Source organism: Anabrus simplex, chromosome 7 (assembly GCF_040414725.1).
Source record: "Anabrus simplex isolate iqAnaSimp1 chromosome 7, ASM4041472v1, whole genome shotgun sequence".
In the NCBI taxonomy this organism is placed as follows: Eukaryota; Metazoa; Arthropoda; class Insecta; order Orthoptera; family Tettigoniidae; genus Anabrus; species Anabrus simplex.
Window position 1 is genome coordinate 60681901 of NC_090271.1, and position 19277 is coordinate 60701177.

The window sequence follows — 19277 nt, forward strand, 5'->3', positions numbered from 1 at the left end:
TCTCATCAATGAGGAAGATTGTTCGGCAATGTCAAAGATAGCTGATAGACTTTCAGCGCGCTGGTCACTGGTAAATAATATTTTGATAAGGCACGGACTCTCGAGCTTCCGTCCGAGGATATAGTGTGGGTGAGGGGGTGGAGATGTAAGGGGGGAAGCTTGCTGATGGACGGTTTCTAGGGGAGGAAGAGTGTGGGAAGAGGCTTTCACTTGGGCAGAGTCCGTAGCAGTGTAGCAGTAAAGATGTCGTCACAAATCCCTATACGAGCGTGCACCTGCAAATCTCCATGGTCGCATTTAATAAAATTAAATAATTGTTTATGACCGTGCTTGCCCTATTGTTTATATTTTAAGAAGAAAAATATATATTGAAATGCAACATTTGAGACTAATAATTTAGATTTAAATTGGACCTCTGGCTTGCATCCGGCCTGTTGTGAGGGTTGGCAGCAGTTAATTAGAGTGTTTTCGCGCGGAAGACTGTAATGAGTGCGGTGGTACTGGTCAGTAGCAAAGAAAGAGATGTGTAAGAAGGTGTTGTGGCCGCCCCCCCCCCCAAACTGAAAGATCACCGGCGGCCACTGAAACTTTGTTTCATCAATATGTTCAATAATCTTTAATATCTTCAATATCTTCTTGATATAGGCCAAAGGCAGGCATTTATACAAGTGGAGGCACATGCCTCCCCTAGTGCACCGTCACTGCAGTGTCCCATATAGGAGGCTTGCAGTGGTGTCTAACGCCGTACTAGCGCCAGCGTCTTGGAAAGGTGCAGCATTCCAACTGAAGAGCCCGCTGCTGCACTGGGGTGCAACACTGGTAATTTCACGATTGATAAAGCCTGAATACTGAAGAGCTTGAATCTTCAGAAACGTTATGAAGAGTACGTGGCACTTAAAGCTACACATACTGTACCAATATAATTAAATAACATTTCAATGTCGTTCAATCAATCACCACTGATCTGCATTTACGGCAGTCGCCCAGGTGGCAGTTTCCCTATCTGTTGTTTATCTAGTCTTTTATTTTAGAAATTTATTGTAACATCTTCGTTGGTAAATTATTCCAATTTCTAACTCCTCTTCCTATAAACGAATAGTCTATTTATCCCGATTTATACTCTTGAATTCCAACTTTGTCTTCTTAGTGTGATCTTTCCTTATTTTAGAAACACCACTCAGAGTTATGTCATTCCACACCATCTCTGTACTTACAACTCGGAACATACCACTTAGTCGAGCAGCTCGTCTCCTTGCTCCCAAGTCTTCCCAGCCCAAACTTTGAAACATTTTCGTTAGGCTACTATTCTGCCGGAAATCACCCAGAACAAATCAAGCTGATTTTCTTTGGACTGTTTCCAGTTCTGGAATAAAATAATCCTGGTAAGGGTTCCATACACTGGAACCATACTCTAGTTGGGGTCTTACCAGAGACTTATACACCCTCTCCTTTAAATCCTTACTACAACCGCAAAATACCCTCATAATCATCTGCAGATATCTGTACCCTCTATTTACAATCCCATTTATCTGATTATCCAATGAATATCTTTCTTTATATTAACACCTAAGTACTTACACTGCTTTGCCGTGTACACTGCGTACAATATTAGTGTCAATCTCTTTGGTGTCAGAATGAATTTCTTTCATTATGATTTTTATGACAGTTGAGAGGCCTATTTACAAAACTTACCATAAATCCAAAAGTAAAATTTCTCAGTAGATATGAAAAATCACTCAGTGTAAAAATTTCAACTGAAAATTCTTTTTATCACTTTATTATGTTCAGATATAATAAATTCATTATTATGCAAAGTATATCTATTAAAAATTTTGTAGTTTAAAGAATATTCAAGAAAAAAATAGGATGGATTTCGTAATTTTTGGCTCTGAACCTCTAAATACTTCAGTCTGAAAGTTATAAATTTCACTGCAGTCATGAGAAAATTGACTGCATATAAACATACAATGATCAAAATTATGTTATTCACAGCGAAGGCACAAATTAGTTAAATGAAATCATCGAACACAACAATGTAAATTAAACAAAGTGTTCTCTTGCTTCTGGTCACGTGCTCTGGAAATAGCTCCTCATTGGCTCCATGGATACAGTACATTATGTTTTGGCCAGTTCACCTGCAGGTATTTGGTACTCATTGTTATCAAACGTTACTTTCAATGCCCTATTTGAAGTGGATTTCGGCGGTTTTGACTACGTCTTTTTTTTTCATATTATGGAGCTTCCTACCAACTCATGTTTTGCGTCATCATCTGAATTTTAATACTTTTGGATTTGATATATTTTAGATATAAGCTCATCAAGTCTCTGGGTATTAACATTTGTTTCCTCTCTATCTCGTAATTATGCTGATTTATGTCTCTGAATGCTACTGTTAACATAGTTTTTAGAATAGTGCAGTGTGCCAGGGAATTTTCTCCACAGCATAAAGATGGCAGCAGCAACCAGGCCGGATTATTGGTATGGCCTTGAGTGGCAAATGCAAGGGGTACTATGTGAATGTTGGATAGTCCCAAAAAGGTTACTGAATAGTGAGACAGATTACTGGTAATAATATTCACTGTTGAATAAAGAGCGTTTCTGGGGTACACATTTTTCACGAAGATAATCAGTTTACTGACAGTGTGTAACTAGAACTTCTTTCGAGTTTTTCAAATTCTAGGTGATTTGAAACGTAACTTTCGTGTAACCGATTTAGTTTTGAAATGTATCAAGAAGTGAGAGAGTACGCAGAGTTATTAACGTTTTTACATGGAATTCCTTTTAGAGGAGAGATGTGTCCATTGCAATGTCCAGAAACCCACCAGCCCAACCCCAGAAGTACGTTTACATTCATAACCTAATGAAATGTAGCACGTACCATTCTCCATTGCCTGAGCAGCTACTAGCATTGCCATTGGCTGAAACATAATCCTCGTCATTCCCAACAATCAAGAGAAAGACATTCAGCTACCAACACGCGCAGAACAAAAACACAAGTAAATACAACCTGTGAAGGAAACAATCTATAAAAATGCACTGCAACCTACGCAGAGCACTTTATTATTGCGTTATTAGTCGCACGTTAGCAATCCAGACCAATGGCATTGTCACTAACCGGCATGCTTAATTAATTCAGCTTTTTACCACTATCCAGTGCAGAATGCTCTGCTATCACGCTGCGGAATGCTAGACGCCTAACAGCCCCGGACCCCCATTGGTTGACCCCAGTTCATTGCACGTAACGAAGCGCATCAATCGCCTTGTCCTAAGTTCCTCAGTTAGAAGCCTTGCAAACAGCGCTATCACGTCGTTCGTAAGAAAGAAACGAACGGCAATCCTACTCCGCCTATAGTTCATTCCACGTTAATTAAACAGTATTGCTCCTATGGACTTACAAGGAGTGAACACACCCCCTCTTAGGCATTCATAATTCCTCGTGCTTAAGGAATATTATAATGTGCTTTATACTGTATTATGAAAGAAGGAAAATGGATAAGGCATGTTTCTCCCGTGAGTTATTAAAATAACTACTTAACATTCTCTGTTTAATAAATACATCCGCAGGGAGAAGCACAATGGGGGGAATAGCCATCTCTTTGTTGCCTTCCTTCATTTTCCTTTTGAGTTGCTCTGGTACATGCAAAGCTGTAAATCGTCGGCAGCTTATCACTGTTGAAGAGAAGTCATCTATGTGTGTGTTCTAATATTCTGGTACTGTACAGCAGTTGTCACTGAAGATTTTGATGCTATAGTGTGCAGCGATACATCAAGCCATGACTTGTACTGATAGTGAAATTCGCTATGATTTTTATCTGTGCTTGGTTTTGTTATTTAGCTTTTGTTTCTTAAGCGCATTTTATTTTTGCCACATTTCTACAATTTTTTCACAAGCGCATTTAATTGTTACTTTTCTTCTTTGTGGGACGATATGACGGCACAGTAGTACCCGGCGTTGCCTGGCAAAATTTATGAAATGCAATTGACTACATACCCCATCCAGAGCCCGTAATAAATATGTGTTGTGTGTGTTCTCCCAGTTTGCCTTGAAGTTCAATACTGAGGTTTCGTATGTGTAGTAGTTTACCCTGACAGACACCATCTCAAAAATTAAATTCGCTGGAGAAATCTGTAATTCATTCCAAATAAAGACAGGAGTCAGACAAGGAGATGGATTATCACCCATCCTATTTAACATTGTATTGGAGAAAGTCATAAGAACCTGGGAAAACTCTCTGAAAGTAGAAGGCATACAGGGAATTCATCTTGGACGCAATGGGAAAAACTTGGAAATTAAAAGTCTGGCTTTTGCTGATGATCTTGCTCTCTTAGATCAAAACAGAGAGCATGCCCAAAGGATGCTGGAGTTTCTTCATGACATTGCGAAATAAAAACTGATCTCAAAGTCTACTACGAAAAGACGCAGTACATGGAGTGCCGACATCAGGGAAAGAAAAGCATGGAAGTGAAGTGCAGAAAGACTAGAAGAGTAGAAAAGTTTAAGTATTTGTGAGAACTGATCGAACTCAATGGACTAGACAACGAGGCAAACAAGGAAAGAGCTAGAAAATTGGGATTGGCCTACAGACTGACACAGAACAGGTACAATAAACGGGCAATATCCTACAAAGCCATAATTAAACACTGCAACGTTGTTGTAAGACCAGAGGGGCTGTACGGTTCAGAATGCCTTATATTAAATAAAAAACGGGGAACTGAAAGAAATCGAGAAGAAGGGAAGAAAAATTCTGAGGAAAATTCTTGGATCTCAGAAAACGACGCAAGGGACATGGAGGAAAAGGAGAAATGAGGATCTCTACAAGTATTCCGAAAAAATCACGGACACAATGTGAAAACGAAGACTGAAATTTTACGGACATCTCGTCAGAATGGATGACAACCGCTCGAGTAGATGATCAGAAATTCCATGAAGAGCAGCGGAAGAACAGGCCCAAATTTGTAATATCTGAGGAGCAGAGAAAAATAAGGAGTGAACGAATGAAGAAGTTCTGGGAAGAGAAAAGAAGAAGACTGGCCAGAAAGTATTAAGTTTCACGTGGTCCACAGTTGACCAAATTCGGAAGCAAGAAGAAGTAATTGATGTAAAAACCGAAATAAGCCCTCCACCTCCCATGCCCTACAACGCCTGTACCCTAGATTTTAAAAACATTTCTACATACTTTCTTCCTTCTCTTATTTTGAACTTAACTACTGAGTTTCACCGATATATTTCATGATTTTCCCCTGATGCTGTTGAGCAGAGCCGTTCGATATGGCAACCGTGTTGTCATAAGAGCAATACTGTTTTCTTAACATGGAATGATCTATAGATATCTGCGCTACAAGTGGTGACTAATGGTACCAATGTTGAGAAGCACAAGGTAAAAAGTTTTGCTGTAACGGGCCTACAATTGTAACGGAAGAAAACGTGATAAAATCTCGGGTATAACATTACGGAGTCTTACAAAATCAAAGCGAAAATTTGCTCAGATGTCCCAAATCCCTCTGAGTGGTTAGCAAATTAAATCATAGGAAAATATTTTATTGTATCCCTGTAGAATTATCGTGGTTGAAAAACCGGATCACGCAAAGAGGTTTGCTATAATGAGTTTGTCTTCGAGAACTGCAACGCTTCGAACACCTATTATGACTCTGTTGAGTACCCAATTTACGTTTTGTCATGTTACAAGAGCGAGTTCCTAAAACAAATATACTCCAAATAAATTTGAACAGTAATATCTTCGGTGAGAGAGAAATGTGAGCGATATACGGTATTTTAAGAATCTGTTCTAGCACCTAATTGTTGCGATATGGAATAACTTGAATGTTTCTTTGTTGTTCTCTCTGGTATGGCAACAGTAATTTGCTGGAAAGTTTGGAGGCCGACATCCGCCGATCACGTCCACCGTTAGGGCCTTGTCGAAGACGCTACAGTACAACTACACTGCTTGCTAATCACCCTAAATAACACTATGATGACGTTTAAATTATGCAAACAACACGTGGAGTAGCTGAGTAGCTTTTAGAGTAGACGTATGTTAATTCAGCTTTTAGCCACAATGGAAGGTAGAATGCGCTGCCGTCACCCAACTTCAGTAATAGATCGCGCCCATAACCCCGTTTCTTACCTCACTCACACTCACAGATTCTGACACCAACCCACGCATAATAAAAACACAAGCAAATAAACCTGTAAAGGAAAGGGTGAGGAATACACGACAAGAATATTAATGCAGTGGAGGGTACAATCCGCCGGCGGAATACCGAAACGCTGAAATCTTTCTATTAAATAAATATAAACTGATAATGACTAATGGAATTTGGGAGCCATAAATATACAAATAAATAATTCTTAAAATTTGCCGGCTGTTGAGACTCATTTTCCAGGGTCGTTGCCTTGTAACAAGGAGATCTGAATCACTGATACCTGGAAAATAATATTGGAAAAGGAGTCCATCTGGTGCTTCCCCCACCCATAAAATTAAACAGAATATATCTTAATATCACACAAATTTACTTAATCAATTAAACCAGAATATATCTTAAAATCTGAGCATAGCTCGTCGTAATACACCCTTGAACATATATATAGCAAAATAAACAGAATATTAATATGAATAAATAATGTCTCTATATTATGAAGTCTCTATAGGAACTCAGTTTATCCCGAAACGCATATTATACACACGCAGTCATGACTTTTCCGAAAATGGACTCCCTTTTGCTGATAGCGTTGATATACTGTATTTTGGAACGGCCCAACACGTTACCTCAACCATAGAATATTGTCCAACTCCAGCATCACTCTTCCTGGTTCCGTCAACTGAAGATCTCCAAAAACTCCCAACATGCCATGGGACCTCTTCCCTCAACTCGTACCAAACACTTCTCTGATTACCACAAGTATCACCTCTGCACACTGCAAGCTGCAACTTCCGACTACTGACGCGTGCTTACACAACACTAGCCCAAGCCAACACAACAGCATCTTAAAATAGCCCAGTTTCGGGAATTTCTCTACCTCAGCTCTGTCAACACGTAAACATCCACTCGGAGAATCGTCACGTAGCTACACAACCAGGAGATAAACTGAGTGAACTAAACACGCTAGTCCCAAATAAATATCGAGATTATATACAATAATGAGAGTTCCAAAAAGAGTTACTAAGCCGCGACGGCTAAATACACACATAATTGAAATATACACATGAATAAATAATAATAATAATAATAATAATAACAATAATAATAATATCTGACCGGGGTTTGTCAGGTTACAACGCAATTCAAGCTTTTACCATAGGGTTGAGAGGTTTTGGCAGAAACATCACAGGACTACAAACTAACTAATTTCGTACAATGAACGTTTAAAGTCCTAAAAAACAGTTCAGTACATAAAGTGCCTATCTGCCCTACAAGTGGTACTACTGGTGTTAATGTTGATCTGCATATAGTGAAGGTTTGCCGAGACTTGAAACCAAGGGAGCGTTATTGGTGATCTGGCAGGAAATCCTACACACATATCGAAGGCAGTGTCATCGGACGTACTAGCAAGGACATTTGAGAACATGGCGCACCGCGTTCAGTCCAGTCTGGACGCAAATGGTGGCCACTTCTGGTATACTTGAGGACAAAACATGACGAGCTCGCCTCACATCATTACTCTCCAGCGGCAGTCCTGTGTCTATCATAGTTCATTCCATGTTAAGAAAACATTATTGCTCTTATGACAACAGGGTTGCCATATAGAACAGCTGTGCTCAACACCATCACGGGAAAACGGCGGCACATAAACTTGTGAAATTCAGTATTTACATTCAAGATAAAAAGTGGAAGAAACTAAGTCGCAAGTTACTTTTATTATCTAAAGTGGCAGGGGGTTTGCAGAGGCTATTTATTTAGATTAGTACGGAACTGCGGCACATAAAAAGCCTATTGTGCTGTCGTATTGCTCACAAAAACAATAGTAAAAATTAAATGCTGTCGTAAATAAAAGGGGTAAAATTAAAACGCGCTTTAAAAGAACGGCCAAATAACAAGAACAAGCACAAATAAAACACACGGCATTTGTTATAAGTGCAAGTTATACCATGACTTGTCACTGCACACCACAACACCAAAATCTTCAGTAACAACTTATGTAGAATACGAAAATAATAGAACACACACAAATATTATACAATATACAACCAACTCTCACTCAACACAAGGCAAGTACGCGCTGATTTAAACCCTAATAACACACACGCAACAAATAAAACTGTAGATGACTTCACTACAGAAGTAAGCTGCCGGTGGTTCAGAGTGAGCGGTTACACGAGGCTTGTACTAGAGCAACGCAGAAGAAGGAAAGTGAAGTAAGGCAACGAAGCGATGGCTGTTCCTGCCATTGTGCTTCCTCCCTACAAATATATTTATGAAAAAGAACATGCTATGCAGTTATTTTAATAACTCAGGGCAAAAATGCCTCATCATTTTATCTGTCTTTAATATACATTGCAAAGTACAGTATAATATCTCTTAATCACGAGGAATTATGGCTGTCTTAGAGGGGGTGTGTTTACTCCTTATAGGTCCGTAAGAGCAATACTGTTCTCTTAACGTGGAATGAGCTATAGCGGCTTGTGCGACTTACTACGTCTACTGTGGACGGAGTTGCCAACTTGTCTACTGCACTCGACACGAAGAATGGGTAAGAATGAAAAGAATGTGTAAGAAAGCGGTTTGACAACTTCTCCACACCAAACAATCGCTTAGAACTCGTTAACTCTGCAGGGTGCAGGGAGTGATGGACTGCTAGCTTCCAGGAACTGAGGCCGTTATGTTTTGTCCCCAAGTATATATGTTATGATGTCGCATTTCTTACAAAATGAGGTGAGTCCTGATCAAATTTCGTTGCAATATCTTCATTAGTATTGGAATTATTGACAATGCCGGCTTCACTAATGAATGGGGCATTGTTACTAGCGCTGTCTCCAGCAAGTAGTCGCTGCGGAGAAATTTTCCTGGCCATATTTCAACAGTGTTTCAAGCTTTACGCCCCATTTATGTTGTAGTTCTCGCTTTAAATATTCATGTTCTCTCTCCAGGACAGCATCCGCGGAGCTCTCGGTTCATTTCTGCAGCTGTTTATCACCGCTGCGTATGTCTACGAGTACTCTATTGGTCCTTTCGTTCCCTACTGGGTACTGGTTGTTCTTTCGGCCATCATCCCAGCCATCTGGGCAGTTGCTATGTTCTTCATGCCAGGCTCCCCCTACTTCCTGCTTGCCAAAGGGCGCAAAGAGCAGGCAGTAGTTGCCCTCAGGTGGCTTCGAGGAACGCATGACGTTGACAAGGAGGTGTTAACAATACAAGTAAGTAATGGATCCTCTTCCTGAATCACTATTTACGATACAAATATTTTGTTTATATGACTACCTCTGTCTACATAGCGTTATCATGATTTGTTGTGTGGTGTGCTTTTAGCAATATACCGTATCAGTTGCTTCTTGTGCTAAGAAAATTAATCGAAGCCTTCACTAAACTTATAAACTTGACTAATTATGGTTCATTCAATGAATAATAATAATAATAATAATAATAATAATAATAATAATAATAATAATAATGTCCTTAGAATTAGTTGACAAAGTCATTGTTGCGGTAGGGTGGCTGAGGTTATTGGCAGTAAACTGTAAATTTATTTAGGAGAACTTTCTCCCCTACCAGGCTTTATAGTCAATAATGACGTTAGACTGCAATTCTAAAGGAGTAGACTAACAACTTAAATCCACTTGGTAAACAAATTGTACAAGGTGATGGAAATATAACTCAACTTATTATACACCCCCCTAAAATCGCCATCGTCTCTACCATTAACATTATTTTTAATATAATTCAAAATTCATCATATCCAGTGCCATAATAATAATAATATGGTCTCAGTTACTGAATTACAGACATTGTGAAATGGTATCATCTACCGTATTATTTGGACGATGATGCACCCTGATATTTTGATGATAATTTAAGGAAAATATAATTTTACAGGAATAATGTAATTTGTGTACAAACACAAATTACCTGTAGTTAGCGCCATACTGTCACTCTTACAAATCACAAGTAGGTATTGTCTTCCTGCTGCCCTATTGCCAGTAGGTAGCGCCATACTGTCACTGTTACAAATCACAAGTAGGTATTGTCTTCCTGCTGCCCTGTTACCAGTAGGTAGCGCCATCATACTGTCACTCTTACAAATCACAAGTAGGTATTGTCTTCCTGCTGCCCTATTACCAGTAGGTAGCGCCATACTGTCACTCTTACAAATCACAAGTAGGTATTGTCTTCCTGCTGCCCTGTTACCAGTAGGTAGCGCCATACTGTCACTGTTACAAATCACAAGTAGGTATTGTCTTCCTGCTGCCCTGTTACCAGTAGGTAGCGCCATACTGTCACTGTTACAAATCACAAGTAGGTATTGTCTTCCTGCTGCCCTGTTACCAGTAGGTAGTGCCATACTGTCACTGTTACAAATCACAAGTAGGTATTGTCTTCCTGCTGCCCTGTTACCAGTAGGTAGCGCCATACTGTCACTGTTACAAATCACAAGTAGGTATTGTCTTCCTGCTGCCCTGTTACCAGTAGGTAGCGCCATACTGTCACTGTTACAAATCACAAGTAGGTATTGTATTCCTGTTGCCCTGTTACCAGTAGGTAGCGCCATACTGTCACTCTTGCAAATCACAAGTAGGTATTGTCTTCCTGCTGCCCTATTACCATGTAATTTTGCGTATTCCATAACTTTTAATCTGAATGCTAAGTCGTAAAGAAACTTATTCTGTACAACTGACATTATACGGCAAATTATCACTACTGAAACTTGCCACTAGGGGAACTAGCTACTGATTACAAAGTGAAAGTTTTTCTTTCTACCCCTCCTTGAAGGTTACCTATAACGGTAGTCAAGGTCGCAGCTCTTTGGTATTTCCGTTCGTAGTGGAAATTAGCTCGCCACCTTTCAAACTAGTTGCCAAACGTGCATGCGCGTATGGACGATAAATCGAACTATCACGGATTCGTTCTGCGAACAAACAGTTTGTGTTTACCTGGTACGATAAAGAGGCAGGCGAGGAAGGAGTTGCGAGCCGTCTTGTTAGGAATTTCCTGGTAACTCAGATTCCTGTCAGACAAATGCAGCTATAACACAGCCGCTGTTCCTTAACTGCAGTAATAAAAGGGGTAAAACGCTGATAGTATTGTAAGGAATATTTTGAGCATTGGTGTAGCAAATCACTTGTACTCAGTATGATGGACCTTCGGACCATAAGACGCAGCCTTCTTTTAGACAGTATTTTTGTAACAAAAAGTGCGTCTTATGGCCAGAAAAATATTTTTATTTTAGTTTTGCTAGCGGCTTAATATCTCATTAACTCATAGAAAATTTTGGCCTCGGTGTATGATGTGAAATGGGAAACCATGGCAAAACTTTTTTAGGACTGCCGATGGTGGGGTTCGAACCCAGGATCTTCTGCATGGAAGCTCACAGCAGGCAACTCGCTTGGTGGATGGGTGCTATGCGGAGAGTTTGCCTATAAATTTCACCTTTATGATTGTGGTGCATTGTGGTGGAATTGACTTTACGGTTCCTACGGCTAGATTAATTCAGTTTCGATGGGTAACACTGAATGCGTCAGCAGAGATTTTTACCATAGTCTGATGCTGTGGTTTACCGGTTTGAATCCCGTTGGTGGGATAATGTTCACCATCAGAATGTTTACCGGCAGGGTAGGAGAGGCTTTAGTATACAATTTATAATCACTAGATTGCGTGCCAAGAACATGGATACAATTCCAAACCACTCCGCTGTATTCATATGGAGTGAGAGCATATAACGCTCTTCACGTGATACATCCGTCGGATGGGGACGTTAAGTCATGAGCAAACCGCTGTTGTTATACGACAGGGGTATGCTATGTGTCCCGACCGGTTTTAGTCTCTTCCTACCTCGTTAGCATGATCATAATTTCAGGCCTGGTCGCTAATGGGTGTCAAGTACGAATACTTGCACCAGGCAAGTCGAACACGTCCTTGGACACTCCCGGTACTATATATAACTGTTCACACCCTTTATACCCATTTATTAACATCAAGGTCGATGAATGTCAGCGTTTACTTAATTTTATCAATGTCCTCTCCTGAAATACATTTGAGAACAGTGACTGTCATATGTATAGTTCTTGGAATATCCTCGCTAACGACCGGCACGCTTTTGAAGCCTAGCTGGCCGGCTGTGTTTACATTCCTTGTGCGCGGAGCGTCGGGATTTCCCCAACTCGAGACACAGCGTTGTCAACTACTCAGCCACTAAGAGCGAGCAGCGAGACTGGACAGAACTGTGTGCAGCTGTGAAACACTGGAGAGCTGACAAATGAGCGGGTTTCAGGACCGGCACGATTTTGGAGTACTCCACCTGGACTGTGATTGATAAAGAAAACTTGCTATTGGTCGAGAGCCATCTGCTATTGGTTACAAAAGAGGTGAGTATAGACAGTCATAAATGTGTTTACTGTCGGTGAGGTGGTACTGATTAACGCTTGCGTCACCAATCGTTAACGAGGAAATTGAGAGAACTTTACGTCTCTCTCAAAAAGGGCGCAGCTTAGGAGGTAAATCAATCTACTATATTGCGGGAATTTTTCAGAGAGATTGCAGGTCTGTATGCATGATACAACTTCTGTTCGAAAACGAGTTAGACAGGGGTACGCTTTTTCTGTCGTATAAAACTTTCGTGTGGCTGTTGATAGCCTGGTGCATCTCTTGTAACGCAGACCGTCCGACGAGGGTGGGTGGCTTAATCCGTGTAGGGGAAAATGTGCGTATTTGTAGTGGAGGATAGTGTTATTTGGCATATGAGCTGCAGGAATGTTGTGGATAGTTCAAACACCCAGTGTCGAAGTCAACGGAATTAACCGTTTAAAGTTAAAATCACTCGATCCTTCGAGGAATCCAATTTGGATCCCCGAAGACTGAAAACTCAGACGCTAACCACACATCCATGGAGCCAGACTTGTGTGGTATGGGAAATCCTCAGAGTCGTTGACACTAGCCTGATGAAAACAGATGGTTCTGGGAGATGCTTTTCTACACTGAAACAGATTAAAACCCTTCCTTAGAAATATATTTGGTTTAAAAAAAATGCAAATATAACACATCGTACAATTAAAGGTCAATATCATTAACAAGCGATAAAATTATTACATGTCATATGGTAAGTCACTTAACCAAATTTTATTTGACCGAGCGAGTTGACCGTGCGGGTAGAGGAGCACAGCTGTGAGCTTGCATCCGGGAGATAGTGGGTTTCAACTCCACTGTCGGCAGCCCTGAAGGTAGTTTTTCCATCGATTTCTATTTTCACACCAGACAAATGGTGGGACTGTACCTTAATTAAGGCCACGGCCGCTTCCTTCTCACTAGTAGCCCTTTGCTATCCCATCGTCGCCGTTATCTGTGTCGGTGCGACGTAAAAAAATTGTTAAAAAATATATTCGTGCACACTTAATAACCTTTCTAAAGAGCCGCCACTGAAACATGATAGTCAAATACTGTATAGTTGTTTTTTAATCTGAAGCCATATCTTTCCAGTTTCGACTCATTTACAACTGTTAGGATCTTCAGTCTGTCAAAATTAACTTCGAGTAATAAATTTATAAATTCCTGAAAAAGAATCAAGTGAATTAAAATGTTTCGTTATCATTTCAGCATAGAATATATGCTAGGGGAGAGAAGTTATCACTTATTTAAGTTACAAATTTCAAGTTTTTAAGGATTTAAACTGAATTAGGTTATTCTATTTTAATTAAGTTGTTTCTTTTTTTAGGTACGAGAGCAAGTCAATAAGTATCTGAAGTTTTGCTGTAATTGTGTTTAGGATGGCTCCATGCCGTTGTGTGCTCACCAGCCACTAGACGGCACCGGTGTCTACATCAATGCCAGGTTTCAGCGTTATCAGATGAGTACAGCTTGCACTGTTGTGACGTAAAGATGGCGGCGCCACCCTCTGTTTGTACCAAGGAAGAACAGATGGCTAATGTGCACATGGTTTGCCATGTCATCAACAGTCACTCGTCTGTTATTCAGGATTATATCACACACTTGTTCAATGTTGGCATCAGTTACGGCTGCAGATGGACGCCCGGATCTTTCCTCATCCTTCAAGCTCATGCGACCCCTTTTGAACTGTCCAGTCCACTGGTTAACACTTCGCTGTGGCAAAACATTGTCCCCTTGTTGTGCTGAAAGTCTTCTATGAATTTCCACTCCTGGTACATCTTCAGGCCACAAAAAATGGATTACGGTACGCTGTTCTTCCTTGGTGCAAACAAAGAGTGGAGCGGCCATCTTTACGTCGTAACAGCGCAAGCTGTACTGATCTGATAACGCTGAAATCTACCACTGACGTAGACAATGGTGCCATCGAGCGGCTGGTGAGGGTGAACACACAAGACCATAGAGCCAATCTAAAGACAATTAGAGCAAAACTGCAGATACTTATTGACCTGTCTACGTATAACGGAGGCGTGTCTCTTCAAAAGGCGCTATTTTCATCATAAGAAATTTGCGGGAGGAACATATAACATATAATAAAGGGCACATTGAACGTACCATGATAGGGTATGGTACAAATTTAAAGGAGTTACATCTTTTTTTTTTTTGTCTGAATTGTTCATGACATTCTATAATAATCAACTACTGCAACACATATGGAAGAAATACTAATTTATATTTTGAGGTTGAAATAGCAGCTTTTGAACAGACACCCCTCAATTCTGTTACCATACGCCATTTTTCAGCTAGTTTATCAGGTGTATGCATAAGATTTTGCTGGTTTTGTGGTAAAGAAAACAGGTATAATTTCCAAGGGAAATTCATTTTTTGTTCATTCAAAATATTAGCCATCGGCTTTTACACACTTTGCCCATTTTTCATGTAAGTTATGAATACCATGCCAGAAAAACTGCTTGTCTTTTGCGGCAAACCATTCGTCGAGCTACTTACCAACCTGCTCAAAATTGCTGAAGTACTGCTCTGCGAGCGCGTGCCCCTTTGATGCGAGGTGATAGATGGCGCCAGGTCGGGGCAGTACGGCGGGTGCGGAAGAATGTCTCAATCAAGCGATTTCCAGGTGTCTTTCACGGGTTTTTCTGTGTGAGACGGTGCATTGTCGTGTAAAAAAAATCGCTTTGCCATGTCTTCTAGCCCATTTCGGTCATCTTTCGATCAATGCGTGATTTAAATTAATCATATGTTGGTGATACAGTTGTGCATTAACGGTTTCGCAGGGCTTCGCCTGCAATTGCTCGTCTTCGCACTTTTGTGGACTACCACAGTGCGCACTGTCTTTCACATTTAAATCACCACGTTTAAATTGTCGAAACCATGTCTCTTATGTTGTAATCGATGGAGCGTGTTCACCATATGTTTCTACCAGCAAACGATGACTTTCCACAGCCTTTTTTCTTTTGATTAAATAAGAAAAGCAACGCGTGCCGCAAATGTTCTTTTCCAGACACGAACGTCGACGTGATCACTGAACGATACAACACACACGCTAGTGTTTGGCGAACTCAACCTGCGTGTGTTGGTAGGTTAATGTCAGACGAACAAACTGACGTATGTGTCAAATACATACACTGCGTACTGTTCGCTGGTGCCGTCTCTTAGTGAAACCTGAAAAACTTATGCATACACCTGGTATACATTTATTGATTCAAAAGTAGTTTCTGCAGACTGAAGAACCTACAGTTATAAATCAACTATGTCCATAAACAATTGTAAATCAATCGGTTATTTCAAAAATGACGGTTTTGAGATAAATTCGTATACGGAATACATTCGCCTATCATTTACTGTGATCATCTGATAAGAAGTCGCGTGCATGCGGGGTAAGGGGGTGCGGAGGGTAAGCATGGCTACTGCGCATGCGTCATCTCAAGTCTAAAGGCCTGACAATAAACATCGGTTCCGTTCTCGGTGATTATTGTGAACTAAAGTGTTGCTGTGAAGTTTCAAATTGGTAATGAAATTGCGCTTTAGTTACATATTTACTGTAAGTACTGCATAATTAAGGGGCTGCCTGGCCGAGGCGGTAAAGGCGTGCTCAGTTCACACGGAAGGACATGGGTACTATTCCCCGTCAGGAAGTCGAAGCATTTAAGAAAACGAGATTTCCACTCCTGGAGGTGCATATGGTCCTGACGTTCACTCAGCCTACGCCAAAAATGAGTACTAGTTTAATTCCTGGGAGCAAGTGTGGCCGGGCGTAGAGCTAACCACTCTACTCCATCAAGTGCCGAGGTTAAGGATACTGGAAGCCTTTACCTTCCACCCCTCCAAGGGCCTAATGTTTGTAGCTTAGTGTAGTATCTGTTACTCGTGCCGTAGCTACAAGCTGCCGTGACTTCTCTTGGGACGCAGATAGTAGTTCAGGGCCTCAAAGTTTACTGTTAGTTCATAAAGAATATAATTATGTGATAGCACATGCGTCGTTTCTGTCATACAGGTAAATTATGTTTGACATGGTTGCCTGCCCTTATTTTCCTTTGGTTATGTTTCCCCTCCGTCTTACTCTTTACAGTCGTAGTTTCATATTCGAACCTAATAAAAATGGAAAGTGGTTCTGATGAAGAGAGGGTTCCGAGAAAATGATGCTTAAGGAGTGATGAGTGAATAAGGGGTTGTGGAAACTACTGTGGGATATTCAACTGAAGAACTTTAAAATTTACAAAATCTACAAAAATCCTATCCTAAAGGCAGAGTAATAACCATTACAAGAAAGACGGAAGATCTTGTCAATCTTAAGGAGTTCTGTGGGGTTATTCTGAGACGATATATTCTCGCCACATTGTCAATGCCGTACTTGCATATGACTCGAGTTTTGTTGAATAACAATGAAAAATAACACGCCATACAATAAAACGTCGTTATCATTAACAAGCGAAAAAAATATTACTTGCCATGTGATGGTAAGCCGAAGCCTCTGTGGCTCAGACGGCAGCGCATCGGCCTCTCATCGCTGGGTTCCGTTGTTCAAATCCCGGTCACTCCATGTGAGATTTGTACTGGACAAAGCGGAAGCGGGACAGGTTTCTCTCCGGGTACTACGGTTTTCGCTGTCATCTTTCATTCCAATAACACTCTCCACTATCATTTCATTTCATCTGTCAGTCATTAATCATTGCCTCAGAAGAGCGCGACAGGCTTCGGCAGCCAGCACAATTTCTATCGTCACCGCAAGATGGGGGCTTTATTCATTCTACCCATGACCCGGTCATTGACTGGAAAATAGGTTGTAGGTCTTCATTTTCAGATGGTAAGTCGCTTAACCAAATTTCATTTGTGCACACGTATTAACTTTTCTAACGAGCCACCACTGGAACCTAATAATTAAATATGCCCATAAATTCATTGTGGCTTGATAACAACTTTGGAATCCACTTCATGCTTCTATTAGAAACTCTAAGTCAACATCAAAATTTAAAACTGCATACAGACGTTACCTGCTGAATACCGTTGATTCTTCCGTGTGACTGGTGACGTATGTTCAGTCTTTACTGTAGGCTACCACTAAAGACCACTGTTGTTTCTTATAATTAATATTAGTTTATTATTAGTTTTATTCTTATCGCAAAAAAGTTACATAATTTTTAGCTTTTTGCTCATGTAGATAAGTCACTGTTTATTGCCATCCTTGTTTCTCCGTTGCTTTATTGTAACGGGCGCCAGGCCGCAGTGTCGACATGCTGCTGCGTAAGGAAGCATCAGCAGTTTAGTTGGCAACACGGTGTATCTGTCACGCTCACTCGCCGACGGGTAGGGAAGGTCGCACATGTGAGCTGTGGGCTGTCGATATCGTCAGTGTGTATTGCGTTAAGCGAGCGTTCTGATAGATTATTGGAATAGTGCAACAGGATACAAGGGGTAATGTTTACTACTGAAGAGGGAGCTTTTTTTGGTGAAATACGTGTTACACGAAGACGATCGGTTTACGGAAAATGTAAAACTAAAATTTCAGGCACGGTTTCCTAATTCAAAATGTCCAAACCGGGATACCGTTCGGGATTTGATAAATAAATTTCGTGTGACCGGCTCACTTTCCGATGTACCGGGAACAGGCAACCCTACGCTATTAACGGACGAAAAAAGATTGATGAACTGAAAGTCAATATTAATTACGTGCAGTCCATTACGCAAGAAGCTTTAGTGAAAGTCTTCATCAATATGTGTAGACGTGCTGAAGACTGTCTTCGAACACAAGGACAACACTTCCAGCATCTGTTATGAATTGCTGTAGTGAGTACAAAGTTTACTGTTTGTTGTCTGTTTTTTATATATACAAGCGGCAGCAGCCGTGCTGCCAACTTAACTGCAAATGCAGCCTCGCACAGCGTCGCGTACACGCTGCGGAGAACATTTCCTGGCGTCCTGTATATTGGGTTCAGTTTTCGAATTGGCTTATCTTTTTCAATTTTGATTTTACATGTTTTCATTATGAATTTTTCCTTCTCTTTCCACTTCTATGCTGGTATTTATTTTATTTTATTTTACTTGTTGAGCATTGCTTTCTTTATTCAATGTATGTTCTCCGAATCTGTCATTTGGCTTAGTTATCCTTGATTTTATAATAAAATTGTACTTTATTTTATATGTGTATTATCTGTAAATTACGTCGTTAAATCTAAGAGAGGGCCATGAGCCCTAATTTCTTCACTGCTAAAGTCTAAAATAAATAAATAAATAAATAAATAAATAAATAAATAAATAAATAAATAAGAGGTATCATTTCATTTAGGATCCGGTAAATCTGACGAAGGAAACCAAGAACATCTTTGAAATTCTTGTTTATTGCTGAAACGATATATGTGAATATTAAATAGAAATTACAAGGAACCTACTTGCATTCGGGGCCACAAGAACAGTGTCTAGTTAGCACATTCGAAGGCGTCGGCAATTATTACAATGATGATAAAATGTTAGCTGCTCGGAATGATAAGCTAGTTTTCGACTTTTATAGCCATATATTCAGTGTGTGGATTTCTTTTTCGTTCCTACAGGACACACCATGTGCACGGAAGAATGGCAGGAAATCAATGTGCAGGAGGTAAAGAAAGCAACTTTCAGTGGAGTGTATTTGTACACTTCACAAAATGTTCATAACAAGCATTTAACTTGCACCACCGTGAGCATCGCATATGACGCTCTACAGTGAGGGCAAAAGTTCGCGCCAGATCCTTGAGGGT

The 19277-nt window shown here is 40.4% G+C and overlaps 1 protein-coding gene across 1 annotated transcript in view; it reads left to right on the forward strand.

The window, feature by feature from the left end:
- Positions 1-19277, forward strand: part of LOC136876907 (facilitated trehalose transporter Tret1) — a 75664-nt gene that overhangs the window by 37025 nt on the left and 19362 nt on the right. Inside the window, exon 3 of the mRNA XM_067150661.2 lies at positions 9087-9353. Coding sequence (XP_067006762.2) covers positions 9087-9353 — 267 coding nt within the window. The remainder of the gene's footprint in view (positions 1-9086; positions 9354-19277) is intronic.